General features: G+C 41.9%; 1 protein-coding gene across 6 annotated transcripts in view; it reads right to left on the bottom strand.

The window, feature by feature from the left end:
* The window catches only part of ANO5 (anoctamin 5), a 65,879-nt gene that overhangs the window by 6,899 nt on the left and 43,352 nt on the right, over positions 1–15,628 (bottom strand). For 5 of the 6 annotated variants that reach the window (XM_028729094.2, XM_028729114.2, XM_028729122.2 and 2 more), the window contains 7 exons: positions 14,583–14,734; positions 11,867–11,944; positions 7,431–7,653; positions 6,296–6,465; positions 4,808–4,905; positions 4,032–4,162; positions 1,581–1,786 (listed from right to left, as the gene is read on the bottom strand). In XM_028729094.2, the coding sequence (XP_028584927.2) occupies positions 1,581–1,786; positions 4,032–4,162; positions 4,808–4,905; positions 6,296–6,465; positions 7,431–7,653; positions 11,867–11,944; positions 14,583–14,734 (1,058 nt within the window). Of the gene's footprint in view, positions 1–1,580; positions 1,787–4,031; positions 4,163–4,807; positions 4,906–6,295; positions 6,466–7,430; positions 7,654–11,294; positions 11,370–11,866; positions 11,945–14,582; positions 14,735–15,628 lie in introns of all 6 variants that reach the window. The other variant, XM_028729105.2, reaches the window with a different exon arrangement.

Below are 15,628 nucleotides of genomic sequence, written 5' to 3'. Positions count from 1 at the left end.
TAACCAGAAACCTCAACAAACTATACCTCTACAATTACAACCCCTTGTGGCGACAAATCAATGAAGACTTGAAGAAATGGAACACCAACTTCACCCTCTCAGACAAAACAGCCATAATCAAAATGATCACCCTCCCAAAATTAACCTACCTATACCAAACCCTCCCAATCTGGATTCCCCCAACCCAACTCCGCAAATGGGAGAAAAAATTACCTTCATTTATCTTATCACACAAAAAAGCAAGAATAAACCTCAAATACCTACATCTCCCCTCCTCAGGAGGAGGATGGCGAATCCCCAACATAGAACTATACTACATTGCCAACCAAGTGCGCCACATAATCCCATACGTTCTAGAAGACGAGACAAAACAATGGGTACACCTGGAGAGAGATATAATTGAAAATACCCCCACCACAGCATACCCATTCATCCTAAACAAGCTAAGTAAAATCCCCACAACACTAAACAGGTTCATACAGACCATGCTTAAAGCATGGAAAGAGGAAGCAACCCCAACCAGTGAGCCAGTGTGGTATAGTGGTTAAGAGTGGTGGACTCGTAATCTGGTGAACCGGGTTCGTGTCCCCGCAACTCCACATGCAGCTGCTGGGTGACCTTGGGCTGGTCATACTTCTCTGAAGTCTCTCAGCCTCACTTACCTCAGAGTGTTTGTTGTTGGGGAGGAAGGGAAAGAGATTGTTAGCCGCTTTGAGACTCCTTAGGGTAGTGATAAAGCGGGATATCAAATCCACACTCTTGTTCTTCTTCTTCTTGCAACCCCAACCCCCACTAACCCACCACCCACTATTCCACCATGCAGCACAAAACTTCCAGATAATAACCTGGCAAGCCAAAGGCTTATACAAAAATAACAAACTGACATCAACACAAGAAATACAAGACAAACTAGGGGACACCCAATTGCTCTGGGTGACACCCAATTACATACCATCTTAAACAATCCAGTAGTAAAATCAGCAGCAACTAGACCCTTTATAAGCTTTGAAAACCTCCTCTTAACAACAAAGGGACATGGCATGGGGTTGGTGTCCACAATATACAAAATACTGCTCCAAAATCCCACAAACCCCCTCAACATAATCAAAAAAACAATGGGAGGATGACATAGGCTATGAAATTAACCCTATCCAATGCACTAGAATGTGGTCTAAACCTCCCTTTAAATCCATCTCAGTGAAAAGGAAAGAACTCACTATGAAACTCACTTACAGATGGTACCTAATACCACAAAAACTAGCACTGATATGCCCTCACAAAATGCTGGAGAGGCTGTACTTCCACAGGCACATACCTCCGCATGTAGTGGGAATGTCCAAAAATCCAACTCTTCTGGACACCAGTCATACAAGAAATATGCAAAACAACTAAACAAGTATTAGAAGTCACCCCAGAACTGGCCCTACTGAACATCTTCCAAGATAATAACGCCCACTCATATTACGAAGAGCTCAGAACCCACCTACTCTCAGCAACAAATGAAACTGATCTATAGAAAACACAACTTGAAAAAAGAGACAATGCACATATTTTTGTAAACACACACACACATTACTTACATTTGTGACAACAGACAAGATAGCCATCCCATTCAGAATTTCTTGCCAGACTCCTATGCTATGGGCTTTGGCTGCCACTGGCCTTCTAAACTGCGTTGTAAGCTTCCAAGAATCAACTCGAATTTCCAGGATATTGTTCATCAGAGCAAGTAGTGGAGCCAAAGGAAAAGAGGCCACAAATAAAGTGATAAATCCAAACTGGATAACTAGATGAAAAGAAGAGAGGAAAATAAAGGAAAACATCTGAATGAAACCTTAGAGAATTTGCATTTGAATTAATTGTGAATAGTAAACATACATATCAGAATATTTGTGTGCAGCTGTGGATGCAAGTACATGGTGTGAATCAAAACAAAGGTAGCAAGTATTCCTGGGGAAAAAGTAAGCCTGTTTTTACATTTAAGGACTTAATTCAAAAAAAAAATGTAGTTATTTATTAAGAAAAATAATACAGAGACTGAAGATGAAGAGATCAATTCCAGAATAAGACTGAAAATCTTTCCCTGAAGAAGAAAATACCCTAAACACAGAAAAGGAAATTCTACCTCTCCCTTCAAGTCTTTCACTCAGAGGCAGGGAGCCAACAACCTTCCAGATGTTGCTGGACTACAGCTCCCATCATACCTGACCATAGGCCACACCGACTGGGGTTTATGGGAGCTGGAGTCCAACAACACCTGGAAGAACACATGTTCCCCACTCCTTAGTTCTCATGACCTACCATAGTCTGCAGTCAAACTTAAGCATGTATGATCGAAGCAACGGCATAGCCTTTCTCCCCACCTCCAATTTCTTCCCTTTTCTTGCTTGATTTCCCTTGACTGAATTTTAGATTGTAAGCTCCTCAAGGCAGGGTCTCTGTAAGCGCCATGCATACTGTTGGCACAGTAATCATGCTAAATGATAAACCAAGAGCTTGTATGACTTTAGCTGTGTTCCAGCCCCATCCCTGGCCTGAAAGCCTTCATGGCAGTAGTGGCTGGTGTGGCAGCCATCAATGCTCTCCCAGCTTCCAAACACAGTATGTTGCTGGCACTTACAGGACGGAGAGAGGCTAGGAGAATGGTGCTATGTAGCGGACCCAACCCACTGCTGTTGCCATTATGTGCCTACACAGTGCCTAGTTTGGTGCTGGGAGGACAGTGGTGCCCTACCTAAGCCACCACACTGGCCACTACTGCTTCATTGAGACTTTATTTCCTTGCAAGTCACTGCCTCTCCATGGCTGTCAAAGTGAGCATTTGGTGTCCCCCCTCCACTTACACAGGGGTTACGTTCTGGGCCGCCATGCACATAAGTGAAATTGCATAAAGTGGGAAGCACCCTCTAAAAAGCCTCAAAATGCTCGTTTTTCCATGCTTTCTAGCTCCCTCTCATGCTCTCTCTCAATACAACTCTCTCTTCAACTAGTGTTTGAAGCTCTGGGGCCAGCTGAAGGCTGGAAGATGCGTGGGGAGGCTGAGCAGCCTACACAAAACCCCGCTGTGTCTCAAATCTTTTTGGGGCTTCCTCTGCCCTCACTGATGTCCTCTTTGGGCTCAGTGAGGGTCTCCTTATGAGTTATGAGGACTCTCCAGTTCTCTCCCGCCATTTCCTGGTATGATTCTATTTAGAACATGCGAAAGTGGGGAGACGCCTGTATGGTCCACAACAAATTAAAAAATATTTCGCTCTATGGTGCTTTCAGATAAAGAGAAAACCCAAAACATACTTTATTCATTACCGCAATGAATACCAACTCAAATCAGCATGTCTGCTTTTAGTTTCTTAAAGGCTAGCACACAAAACACAATGTAGCAGCCATAACAGCACTATTTTAGAACAGATTTTCTTGCTAGCTACCATATGCCATCTGTTGGCTGCTCTGTGAAATCACAACAGCTGTTGGCTTCTTATCTTCTGCTCTCTGTAGTTATGCTCTGTTTATGTGGTAGCACATTGTGACAGCAGAAAGTTTGTGTCTTTCACTGTACAACATGGGTCAAACTGCAGATACTGCTGTGTTCAGATAAGGCAGGGGTGTAAGCCACATGAAGTCTGTGCTGAATGCTCACTAAAAGCAGCATAATTATTGTTGTGAGGCACAGCACTGCAGCAAAATTTTAGAATTTTTTAAAAAATGGATATTCTCCATTTTGTACCCAAGAAGTTGATTCTTTTCCAATACTTCACAGCTCGGCAGCCAGAAGTTGTTATTGTTTATATAGTGCCATCTATATATAATGTGCTTTACAATGAAAAGGTTTGACAGGTCCCTATTCCTAGGGGACAACCACTGCAAATGCATCTACAGGTGTATATGTAGTACTATTAGTTCACATAGTCTTTCAGCCAAGAGACATCAGCTGAGGAATATGTATTAGCTCCATTCAACTGCATGGAAGAAAAGCAGCTGTCAGAAGCTGAAAAAGCTCTATACAGAGGTGTTTTATAACCATTCCTTGTGCTTACCCATTTCCAAGTACTCATAGAATAGGCCCAAGGCTCCAAAGTTCTGCAGATCATGGTCCTGCTCCCATCGACTGTATAAATTCTCAGGACTGCTACTGGCTTTCCGACGGCCCCACCAATTCCGGATCCAGCTGTGGGTTGGGGTAACAGAAAACACAAGATGGGGCAGGTTGCATAAAAGGTACAGCACCGAAGTCAGAATCATGTCCCATATGGTATGACACCAAAAGTGTTTTCAAAGTATCTCTCCCATAAAGAAGACTACCCAGGGTTTAATACAGGGTAGGAAAAGTCCAGATTACAGGGCCACTGTGGTCCTATTTGGGTGTTTTAAATCACCCCCCCCACACACACACAATGCATCTCTGCAGTCAAATCACCTACCATCATCACCCCTACTGTTCGCACACTGGGGTGAAAGTCTGAAAAGAGGAGCTTAGCTCTTTGTGTGTATCAAAGTGCCATGATTTGCAACCCTGATCTCACAGTGCTCCAAATCAAAGAGAGACCATGTGTGTGCAGACCAGGCTTCTCTCTTCAGACACTCCCTCCTATAGCACTGATTCTGGTGCCTAGGAATGCTCCCTCTTTCCAGTTCCATAACCATTGCCTACATTTTAAATAATATTCTCTCATCCTGCAGTAAGAAGTTTCTGCAACCAAAATTAATATCGTTATGCCTTTATGTGTTTACTGCGCTCACTGTTGAGATGCATAACGCAACCTATTCCTATCTCTTAAAAACGAAACTTACTCAACATGAAGGCATCACTTACGGTACAATAGCCTCTTGGATGTTGCCCCATATCTGTTTGCCAGCCATGATAATGGTAAGCTGTGTTGTCAGCTCTATCAGGCATCCTGCAGGATCACACTAATGAAACAAGGGTGGGGAGAGGAAGAAGCAACACGTAATTGGTCTTTCCCTTGAAAACCACAGCGTTAAAGTAGAAGACAGGAACTCTTTACTAAGTAGTAAAGAAAGCAAAACCACATGGGTTTAACCCTAAAACTGCTTACCTACAGAGCAACTGTTCTTGATTATGCCGAGAAATTAAACTGACTACAGCATTCACTATACTCCTCAGCCTTACCCCCAAGTTGACACCAAAAGCCAGCAGAAAGTTTCTGCCAGAAAAAGAGAACAGCAGGACCAAAAAAGAAGCTTTCCAGTGCTGGGCTTGCCATCTTTTGTTTTAGGAAAACTAAGGCAATGAGAATTGGTTAGAGAGCTGGGTCAGGGGTGAGAGGTTGAATTCTGTGTATACCAAGTATTGATGTAAAGCACCTATTTTTAATATTAAAAAGCCAGCAGCCAAACATCTGACTGGCTGTTTCAAATCAACAGGCGACCCCTCATTTCTGTTCCTGGGCACGTGAAGCTGTCTTCCGTGCCCAGCCTCCCAATTTTACTTCTGTCAGGTTCCTCATTTTTGCCTTCTCTTCTTGCCCACATTCCTCTGGACAACTCAACCCAGGGAAGTAAATTGTTCCAACCTTCATTTTCTAAGTTCCATGGATTCTCTAGGGCAGCAGTCCTTTTTCTCAAGTTCTTGGCTCCTGCCTTCTTCTGCCCTCCCTCCCATGGTCTCTCTCTTACTTCTCTGTCCCTTTCTAAGATCTGAACACCTCAACTAACGGCAGCCAGAGACTCAGAGGAAGGGACCTAGGCTGACTTGCTTCCTTTGCCTCAGACCTGGTTAGCTGTACAGAGGATTCTTACGCAGAGAAGGTATATCCCACTATTTACCTTAAGGTCAACTTCTGAGGAAGCCCCCTGAAAATTTATCCATCACATTTTGTAGGGGCAGTTTCACTGATAGGGAACAATAGATTTCAGCCAATCAAACCCAGAAGCTCTTTCTCCTACCCCACCCTGTCATTAGAGTGGCTTAGTCTGCAGGTGGCACTGTCAGCCCCATCACAAAATCCCTTAATACTATATAAATTTATGATTTGGGAAGAAAGAGAGAGACAAAGTCTTAATGCCAGAGTGAGAGCCATGACTATTGTTCTCAGAGAGCCAGTCTGTTTCAGCAGTTTACTCTTGAGTTATATAATGCAAGGACCTTTGTTTGCAGATAGCACATTCCAAAACATACACTGACAAACACAGACAGGCATCTTCTACTGCATCTTATGTATATTTGTGACATTTTCCTGGCTTTTTATTCAGAATATTGTGCTGTTTTAGTGGCCTGTCTTTACAAAAATGAGGGTAGTTGGCAATTACTTCCTCAATTCACTAAAAAATGACCCCATACCTCTTCATTTCTCCAGCGATCAAACATGTATGTGTAGTGACCTGGGTACCCCACAAATTTCCCTTTGAAGAAAGCCACATAGAAACATGAAGAATAATAGTTGACAAATTGAAACAGGAACATCTTCATGGTGAGTCTGTTCTCGTATTCAAGGTGAGTTCTTGGGATCTCTACAAGGTCAACAAAATAAACAAGGATTTTTTCTTTTCTGCACCATGAACAGCAAACAAGGCTACAGCAAACACTGACAATTTTGAATTTGGCTGAAGCACTGCAGAACTATTAGGTATGAGTAAGAACAGGGTTTTCAAAAGAATACTGCAAGACCATTCACTGCATTTTTATGCCAGCAGAGGGCAGCAAGTATAGAACAGTGAGTCGAGTCTATAGCCTCTCTATGCAAGTGGCAGGACTACTGCAGAATTATTCCTACAGGTGAACAATTAAATTCTTCCAAATTTAAAACACATTATAATTATTATTTCTACTGTGGAAAAATGAATGCAGATTAAAACATTTCCATTTGACAGCTATAATTGGGGACCATCATCTTAACTCAGGAAGCACTTATTTTAGGATTATTCTAAATGCTTCATTATCCCATTATTCACTGATAAATTGATCTGAACAACAAACATCACTCTAGTGTGGTAGTTAATGACACAAATGGAATTCGTGGTCCAAATCTTAATCCTAAGGTTTGCAAATTGTAATAAATGCTCACATAAGCAGCCTACTCGTATGAAAAATGTAAAATCTGGAGAGGTGAGTCAAGAAAAATGTCAGTTGTGGATGGTATATTATTATGAAAGGGGAGAAACGCTCTTCCATGAGTTCCCTACAGTGATGTTACACTCCTAATAAGTAGTTATTAGCATGGTCAAGCCAGCTGCAATAGTGTACAAGCTCTTCCTCATAAAATCACAGAACTAGGATGCAGCTGTGGATAATCTAGGAACAAAGCTATATGATACAGAGGGAGGTCTCAAAAACAGTTTCCCATGAATGCTAGCCAACTTGGCCAGATGGAAAAATTGTATAAATATTCAGCTTCTGGTTGCCAATAAACTCAGCATTTCCACCACAGGGACAGAAACATATCCCTGACAGTTCTGTCTTTATGCAACATACCTACCCATATCTGTGATCCAGATGGCTATCCTCTCATACAAGAAATTCAGTATCATAATGATGACAAAATTCAGGCATGAAGCAGTGACCGATGTTGCCAGTTGTGGTGTCAGGATACCTTGAATAGGCTGCAAGGTTTGTGCATTCTCCATGATGCTGGCAAAAGCAGCATAGACGGCAAGGCGGTAAACTATCACAGCTATCATACTAGCTATGATCAAAAAGATCTGAGAGAAACCACAGAGGGTTAAGGACAATGACATCATATCAGAAACAGCCTTTAATGCTTTTTACTATATAGCAAGCATGGGGAAGCCATGTCCCTACAGCTGTTGATGGACTCCCAAGTCCCATCAGCCCCACCCATAATATCCAATGGACATGATGGGAGTTGTAGTTCAGCAACATCTGGAGGACCACCAGTTCCCTAACTGTGCCATATAGGACTCTAAGGGCCAAACTACACATTGAGAATAATAGTGTAGTATGGCCCCATCAGGACTGTATCACTTCAGACTGTAAGAGGGAGGATATGTGTGTGTCTATCTGAAGGCTGATCTGATGCTCATCCAATGTATTCTTCTTGCAAGTAAAACCCAAGTACATCAGGGTGAGAGCCAAGCCAGACCCTATCCACCTGATGCACTGTTATTTTTGTGTCTTTCAGTTGATATTTGCTACCAACAGTTGTGTGTAATGGATGCGATGCTGTGATAGTTCTGCTTCTACCTCCAGGGTCAGTTTCAGAAAGCTGCAGTGGGGAGCTTCTGCTCAACCACCATGGCACTTGTGTCATAGAGTCCTACATGGCTCTGTTTTATGCCCCCATGCTCTTTCTCAAACTGCTTGGTAAGGTAATCTAACCTAGATCTATTTCTCTATGTCATGTGAGTCAAGTGTGGCTCAGCCAATGCCTGGATTTGGAAATGGACAGATGAGGGTCAAGACTGAAGCTGAATCCTGACAAGACAGACGGACTGTGAGCAGGTGTTTCTTGGGTCTGAGAGACAGATGTTCAGTGTGTTCTGGATGGCACCGAACTCCCCCTAAAGTAGCACACATGGAACTTGAGTGTACTCCTTGATTTAACATTGCCACCTGATGCCTAAGCGGCCTTGTCTTTTAACATTTTTGCCTGGTTCTCCAGCTGCATCTGTTCCTGGCCAGAACCTCTGGTAATATCCTGGATGGATTAGACACATTATACATGGGGCAACCCCTCAGTGTTATACACAGGGCTGCCCTTTAAGACTATATAGAAGCTTCAATTAGTGAAGAACTCAGCTGACACAATTTTAACTGGCTCAGCACCGTTGATTCACAGTATTCTGATTCAGAAAGAATTGTCTCGGCTACATGGTCACAACTGGGACCAGTATTCAAGATGGTGATATGTACTTGTAAAGTCTGAAATGGTTTGGGTCCTTTCCTGCAGTGGTACTTCAACTCTGGAACACCCTCTTCAATGTTGGTAAGCCTTTTGCTGACATTGTAATATTTCTGGTGCCTCTTGTATTTGGCCAAGCATTTCAAAGGGCTATGTTTGCTTTTGCTTTTTGTAGCTTTTCCTGCCTATTTGTTTTCAAGGTTGGTTGTTTTTAATTGTGTTTGTGTTTCGTATAAGTAATTGTTTATGCTTATTGTACATTGCCCTGGAAACCGCTAGATGAAGGGAAATTTAGAAATAAGTAGGATAAATGTAGTCATGTCTTCAGTCTAAAGTGGTATAGTCCCAACAGAGCAGTAATATTGTCTTTTTCTGCTTAGCTTGTCTGTTACTATACCCAGCAAAATCATGCAAAGCACACTAGTGGCATGCTGTTTCAAAATCCACCAATACCATGTTACAATTTCATTGCATAGATATGGTAGCATTATAAACATTTGTGTTTATAACACATTATCCACATACTAAAGATCTCTCAATTTTTTTCTGTATTGAAATAGAGAAAGTTGAATTGATTCAGACGTAAATGATGCAATCCAGAACCCAATTTCTCTAGAGTGTTTTGGTCAATAATATATGACTACAGGTTATAGGGAAATTTTATAATCAAGCATTTGAACAATTCAAAATAGGGCAAAATTCCATTGGTCTACAGATAACTGCAGAGACTGATTATCTAGATCTGGTTTCAGGCCTGGTTATGGGACAGAGGCTCTGTGCAAGGAACTGTGCAAGGACAGTGTATCCCTGTTGGCTCTGCTAGACATCTTGACAGCTTTCAGTCCATCAAACATGGTATTCCTCTGGACCACCTTGCAGGGATGGGACTTGGAGGTACTATTTTACAATGGCTCTGCTCTTTCCTGGAGGGACTCCTGTTTGACACCTTGGACACTGGTCTGCAGAGTCCCTCAGTGTTCTCTTCTGTCCCGTGTGCTATTTAACATTTACATGAAACCACTGAGAAAGGTTGTCTGGAGTTTTGGGGTTCATTGTCACCAGTATGCTGATGACCCAGCTCTATTTCTCCTTTCCACCAAAATCCAAGGAAGCAGTCTCAGATGCAAACCAGCGTGTGTCATCTGTAATGGACTGGATGAGGGTGAACAAATTGGAACTTAATCTAGACAAGACAGAAGCGCTCTTGGTCAGTCAGAAGGCAGAACACGGAATAGGGATTCAGCCTGTGCTTGATGAGGTAACACTTCCCACGAAGACACAGTCTGGATGTGCTCCTGGACTCCAGACTGAGCATGAATGCCCAGGTTTCCACAGTGGCCAGGAGTGCATTTGCACTGTGCCAACTGCACCCATTCTTGAGATATCTCAATTGGCCACAGTGACACATGCCTTAGTTACCTCCTATTTGGATTACTGTAAAGCGCTCTAGATGGGGCTGCCTTTGAAAAGTGCTCAGAAACATCAACTGGCTCAAAGAGATATGATCAGATTATTGACCAGAGATAATTATAGGGAGCATAACCCTTTAGGGAGCAGTGGAACAGCTCCACTGTCTACCAGTCTGTTTCTAGGCACAATTCAAAGTGGTGGTTATGACCTTTAGACGCTACATGGCTTAGGTCCAAGCTACCTGAAATAATGTATTCCCTCATACAAACCTGCTCAGGTTTTGAAATCTTCAGGAAAGGTCCTTCTCTTGGTCATGCCACACTCATATGCACGGTTGGTGGGGACACAGTAAAGGGCCTTCTCAGTAGCTGCTCCCAGACTCTAAAACTCCCTCCCAGGAGAAGCTAGACTGGCTCCCTGCTTGTTCTTCTTTCATCAGATGGTAAAAACTGTCTTGTTCCAACAGGCTTTTGGGAACTGCTTTTAATGAAAGGGCTGGTGACATACCATTTTTACTGTAACTATTTGCTTGTTGTAAACATATTTAATACGCATATATGGTTTAATTCTATCAGTGTTTAATTGTTTTTTAATTATTGTTTTTCTATGTTTTTAGTGATTCTTGTTTTTATCTGCATGCTGCCCTGAATCCCATCAGGAGAAAAGGTGGGGTATAAATAAATACAATAATAATAACAACACAGCCAGTGGCATCTCATAGATGTCATCTTAAAAATAGGTTCCACTGAATTCAACAGAAGTTATTCCCAGGTATCTGGGTATAAAACTGTAACCTAGGTCACTATATTCATCATCATGAATAATGGACACCTAAATAAAGTCAAATGGATTGATTTGGCAGAAGAGAGAGTTATGGATTGTATGCTATACGATTCAGTGTGTACTTTGCATGACACTAAAAAAGCAGAATGTTAGTTACAACCCCTTGTAGCCAGAAGCACAGAGAGAAAGATACCGACAGCAAAAGCATTAAGGCATGTTAAAATTCAAGCTTAAAAAGTGATGCGTTGCTTGTTACGCATTACAGTGATGATTCAAAAGGATGCTCACCCAGAACAACACTGTCGTTCCCGAGATGCAGAATCGTATAGCCTGGCTAGTTAAAGGCAAGTAAGGCTCCAACTCCTGAAACAGTCAAGCAAGCACAGCACATTTCACCTCCCGCAGACATATTCTTACACTGAACACTGCAGAAAGCAACCTCAACCACTGTGAGAAAGCAAACACACCCCAAGAAAATAGTTTTTACACTCCCAAGGAATGCATGATGTAGCACATTTCATCTTATGGGAGAAAGACAGAAATGGAGGAGTCCATATGTAGATGAGAAGCCAGTCATCCTGTGCTTTTAAGGCTTTGCCAAATTTACAAGACGGCCAGAAGGCCATTTTTGTTTTCCTTCTCTGTGATCTTCTGAACAGAAGGGAGTGAATGCAGTTCAGTTTCCAATATGCCCAAATTACATGACAGGAAAAAAATATGTATGTTTGGACTGGACTAGCTATTGCTGTTAAGCGTTGTCCTCCATTCTCTCAGGTCTTTTCATTGCTTTCCCACTTGAAGAAATGGCTCTTTCATTAGTTGCCACTCTAAGCTGCTGAGTTCACGCAGCCCTGTCTTACCCAAAACAAAATTCCAAAGTACAACAAGCTCAGTTTCCCATAGTCATGTATGCTCTTCCTCTTAACCAATTCTAATTCCTAGAATAGCAGACCAGACAATTTAAAAAGCAGTAATTAAAGAACGGAAAAGATTTCACTGTACCACCATCACCTGATACTAGTGCTACTCATGTCTGCAGCTATCTAACCAGGAAGCATCCAATTAACCAGAGTTTCTCATTTCATCCAAGCCAGGAAAATAGGGTCACCACCATCAGTTTAAATGCAGTGAGAAACTATGGTTAATTGGAGACTTCCTGGCTTGATTGTTGCACAACACAAAGGGAAGAATGGAAGCAATTTATAACAAAGGTAAATGGTTATGTCCAGGCCTTAAGGCTAAGGCCTATGCTGCTGTAAGCCCTTTGCTGCCTCTCACCTGTGAAAGCCAGAAGGAGGAGAGCAAATAGGTGGAAGGGATGACAACAGAGAACTGAGCACATTTCAAACCTGGCATCGCCTCTGGAAATGTCTGAGCTCAGTTCAAAATTGGCTTAAGATGTCCTCCAGAAAAGTGTTGTTCAACCGCACACACTCCTCCTCCATTTTGAAGTTCAGTACCATCATAAGTAATAATCTCCATGAGAGCAGATCATAACCCACTGTGACCTAGCTTAATGCTTTAAGATTGATTACAATGTTGCTAGACCTGCGGGTTAATAAAGAGGGCACAATTCTGATATAAGCCTATGGAAGTGCAAAATGACTGGTGACCAGCAAAAAGTCTCAAATTAGTGTAAGTAACAATGAAATGTAGTTGTACAGTTGAAGAAAATTTTAATCTAATCACATAGTTTAGCAAATTTGCTTTATCAGTGTTCTTTTCAATCTGCAGATATAATCTTTAGAGCCTCAGGTCCTTTAAATTTTCATTGTCTAATGTCACACAGCAAGAGCATTCAGCTATAATTTGGTTAACCATTGATTTCTTTCATATCTGGACTGCTGACAGGATGTTTACAAATTTCTGTAACCTAGAACCTTGACAAATAGATAATAGAGGATTTAAAGGAGAGGGAACAAGGTTTCAGCATTCTTTTTTTTTAAAAAAAATGTAATTAGGAATTAAAGCAAATGACTTGTAATGATCAAACACATATTTAAGAATGTCAACATATTTAGACTTTTCATTCTTCACGAGCTTCGTGTACAAAAGGAAATATCTAAGCTAGGATAGATAATAATATGTAATATAAATCAGGATTCCTCTAACTTGTAGCTGCGCTCAGAGGATACCTTCATTTTGTCCCAAAACATTTTGCCAATCCATTGTAAAGATACTGCAAAATCATCAACTTGCTGATTCTAACTGATATGTTTTATTTCCCTTTCTTTATTTTATTTTATTTTACTTTCTATTTTCCTGCAGTTGAGCAGCTTTGACGGAAAGGCAGGATAGAATTTAACAAATAAATAGATACATTAATATTACTTACATCCAATGTAATCACATTAACACCAGAGAATTGTTCCTTAAAGCACCAGAGTTCCATCATAAGGATCAGGCTTAGTGAAACAGACATTTACTGCATCTGAAGTAGAATTGCAGCCATTTTGTCTGTTATTTTTCCCCTTTGGTTTAGCTGCCCAGAAACTCACGGCATGCAGACAAAAGCTTATCAGCAATTCAAACACTCAGAAGAAGCACATGCTGTAGGGCCCTAGGACTGTGTTGCTCAAGAATGCAGGTGTGAAAACTGCATATTTGAATGCCTCTACATCAAAAACTACCTATACTTAGAGAACTACTGTTTCAGGGAAAAGGCTAGGTAGAAGCTTTCCATGTTCAGCATTTTTGGGGCTATGGGATAGCATTCAAACATGCAACTGTTAAGCTGCATTCTGAACCAATATAGTCTCAAGGAGAGCAACATAAGCTTTTTTCCTCAATGGTTGAACCAATTCCTAGAGAAGAACAAATCACTTAAATTTGCCCTCTTGAGCGCCTGCCTTTCCTTACTGGAATGATATATCTTCTTCTTCTTTGGCGATCACTTGTAGCCGAGTAAGATTGTCTTCCACAAACACAGTTTTAACAATGAGTCCGTAAGTGACTGTGGATAACAGCATTTGGAGAAAGCCTGATTCTTTTCAAATCCATTTTATATCTGTCATTGGATCCCAGATATTAACCCTAAGCACCGGCAGTTGATTTGTCACCTTGTTTTGAAACATTTACAGAATTATAACTTTCTGCACCCTGTCAGAACAACATGCTTGTGTAATGTTCTGGCATAATTCCTTCTTAAGCACTTAAGAGATGGCATAAAAGGTAAAGGGACCCCTGACCATTAGGTCCAGTCATGAAAGACTCTGGGGTTGCGGCACTCATCTTGCTTTACTGGCCTAGGGAGCCGGTGTGCAGCTTCCAGGTCATGTGGCCAGCATGACTAAGCCACTTCTGGTGAACCAGAGCAGCGCACGGAAACGTCTTTTACCTTCCCGCTGTAGCGGTACCTATTTATCTACTTGCACTTTGACGTGCTTTCGAACTGCTAGGTTGGCAGGAGCTGGGACTAAGCAGCAGGAGCTCACCCTGTCGCGGGGATTCGAACTGCCGACCTTCTGATCGGCAAGCCCTAGGCTCAGTGGTTTAGACCACAGAGCCACCCGGGTAACTGGATCTTATGTATCCCCCAACCTCCATGTGATTTTTGTCTTCTAATGCTCAGGTTACCTGCGTTACTGGATTCTTCCTCTTTTGAGTACATTTTGCTTCATACTCTGGCCTCAGTTGGAGTTGTTGCTGTTCCTCCTCAAAATCAACTAGATCCCATTCATATTCAAGTCGAGCTTGCCGACGCTTCCAGAACTCCAAGAAAAGTGTGACTGCAATGAATAGAGTATGGTGCAAACAAAAATAAGAATAAGAAATGTCTAGTAGCAACTGAGCAAAACCAACATTCCCAGATGATACTTTCTCTATTATCTTTGTAATGGATTTGATGTCTATACAGTACATCAGTTACATAAAAAACTACTGCAGATTCCCTGGAGAAGCCATTTCTCATTTTGATGGAATTTCTGGAGCTGTGACAAAGTTAGTCAGATTCATTACTGTCTGCATATTTTTGCACATTGAGGGTTGTACCACTCCATGGGATTTGGTGTGCTTAAGAATATGGAAGCGCTGTTCAGTTCCATTGAAACCAATAGGACCCAAGTTATCTAAAACATGCTTAACTTTCTCTGGATCAAACCCAGTGAATTATTGCACATTTACATATATCATTACAGAATGATATTTATAGCATTCATACTATACTTACAGAGGTTGAGATCTAGAGTTGCTCATCCAAGAATAAAAGCAACTCCAATCCAGCAAAGATAATATCTGCCAATTCCCCCCCCCCCTTTCCCCTGCAATTCCCTCATGTCACCTCCCACATAGTTCAGAGCTGAACACTTGGGGGGGGGGCATGTGGCGCTGTGGTCTAAACTACTGAGCCTCTTGGGCTTGCTGATTGGAAGGTCAGCAGTTTGAATCTGCATGACGGGGTGAGCTCCCATTGCTCTGTCCCAGCTTCTGCCAACCTAGCAGTTTGAAAGCATACCAGTGCAAGCAGATAAATAGGTACCACTACAGATGGAAAGTTTTCCATTGTGCCAGAAGCGGTTTAGTCATGTTGGCCACATGACCCAGAAAGCTGTGGACAAATGCCGGCTCCCTCGGCCTGAAGTGAGATGAGCGCCACACCCCATAGTCACCTTTGACTAGACTTA

Source organism: Podarcis muralis, chromosome 1, assembly GCF_964188315.1.
Source record: "Podarcis muralis chromosome 1, rPodMur119.hap1.1, whole genome shotgun sequence".
Taxonomy (NCBI): Eukaryota; Metazoa; Chordata; class Lepidosauria; order Squamata; family Lacertidae; genus Podarcis; species Podarcis muralis.
The sequence above is the reverse complement of the archived record's forward strand: the minus strand, read 5'-3'. Positions and strand labels throughout refer to the sequence as shown.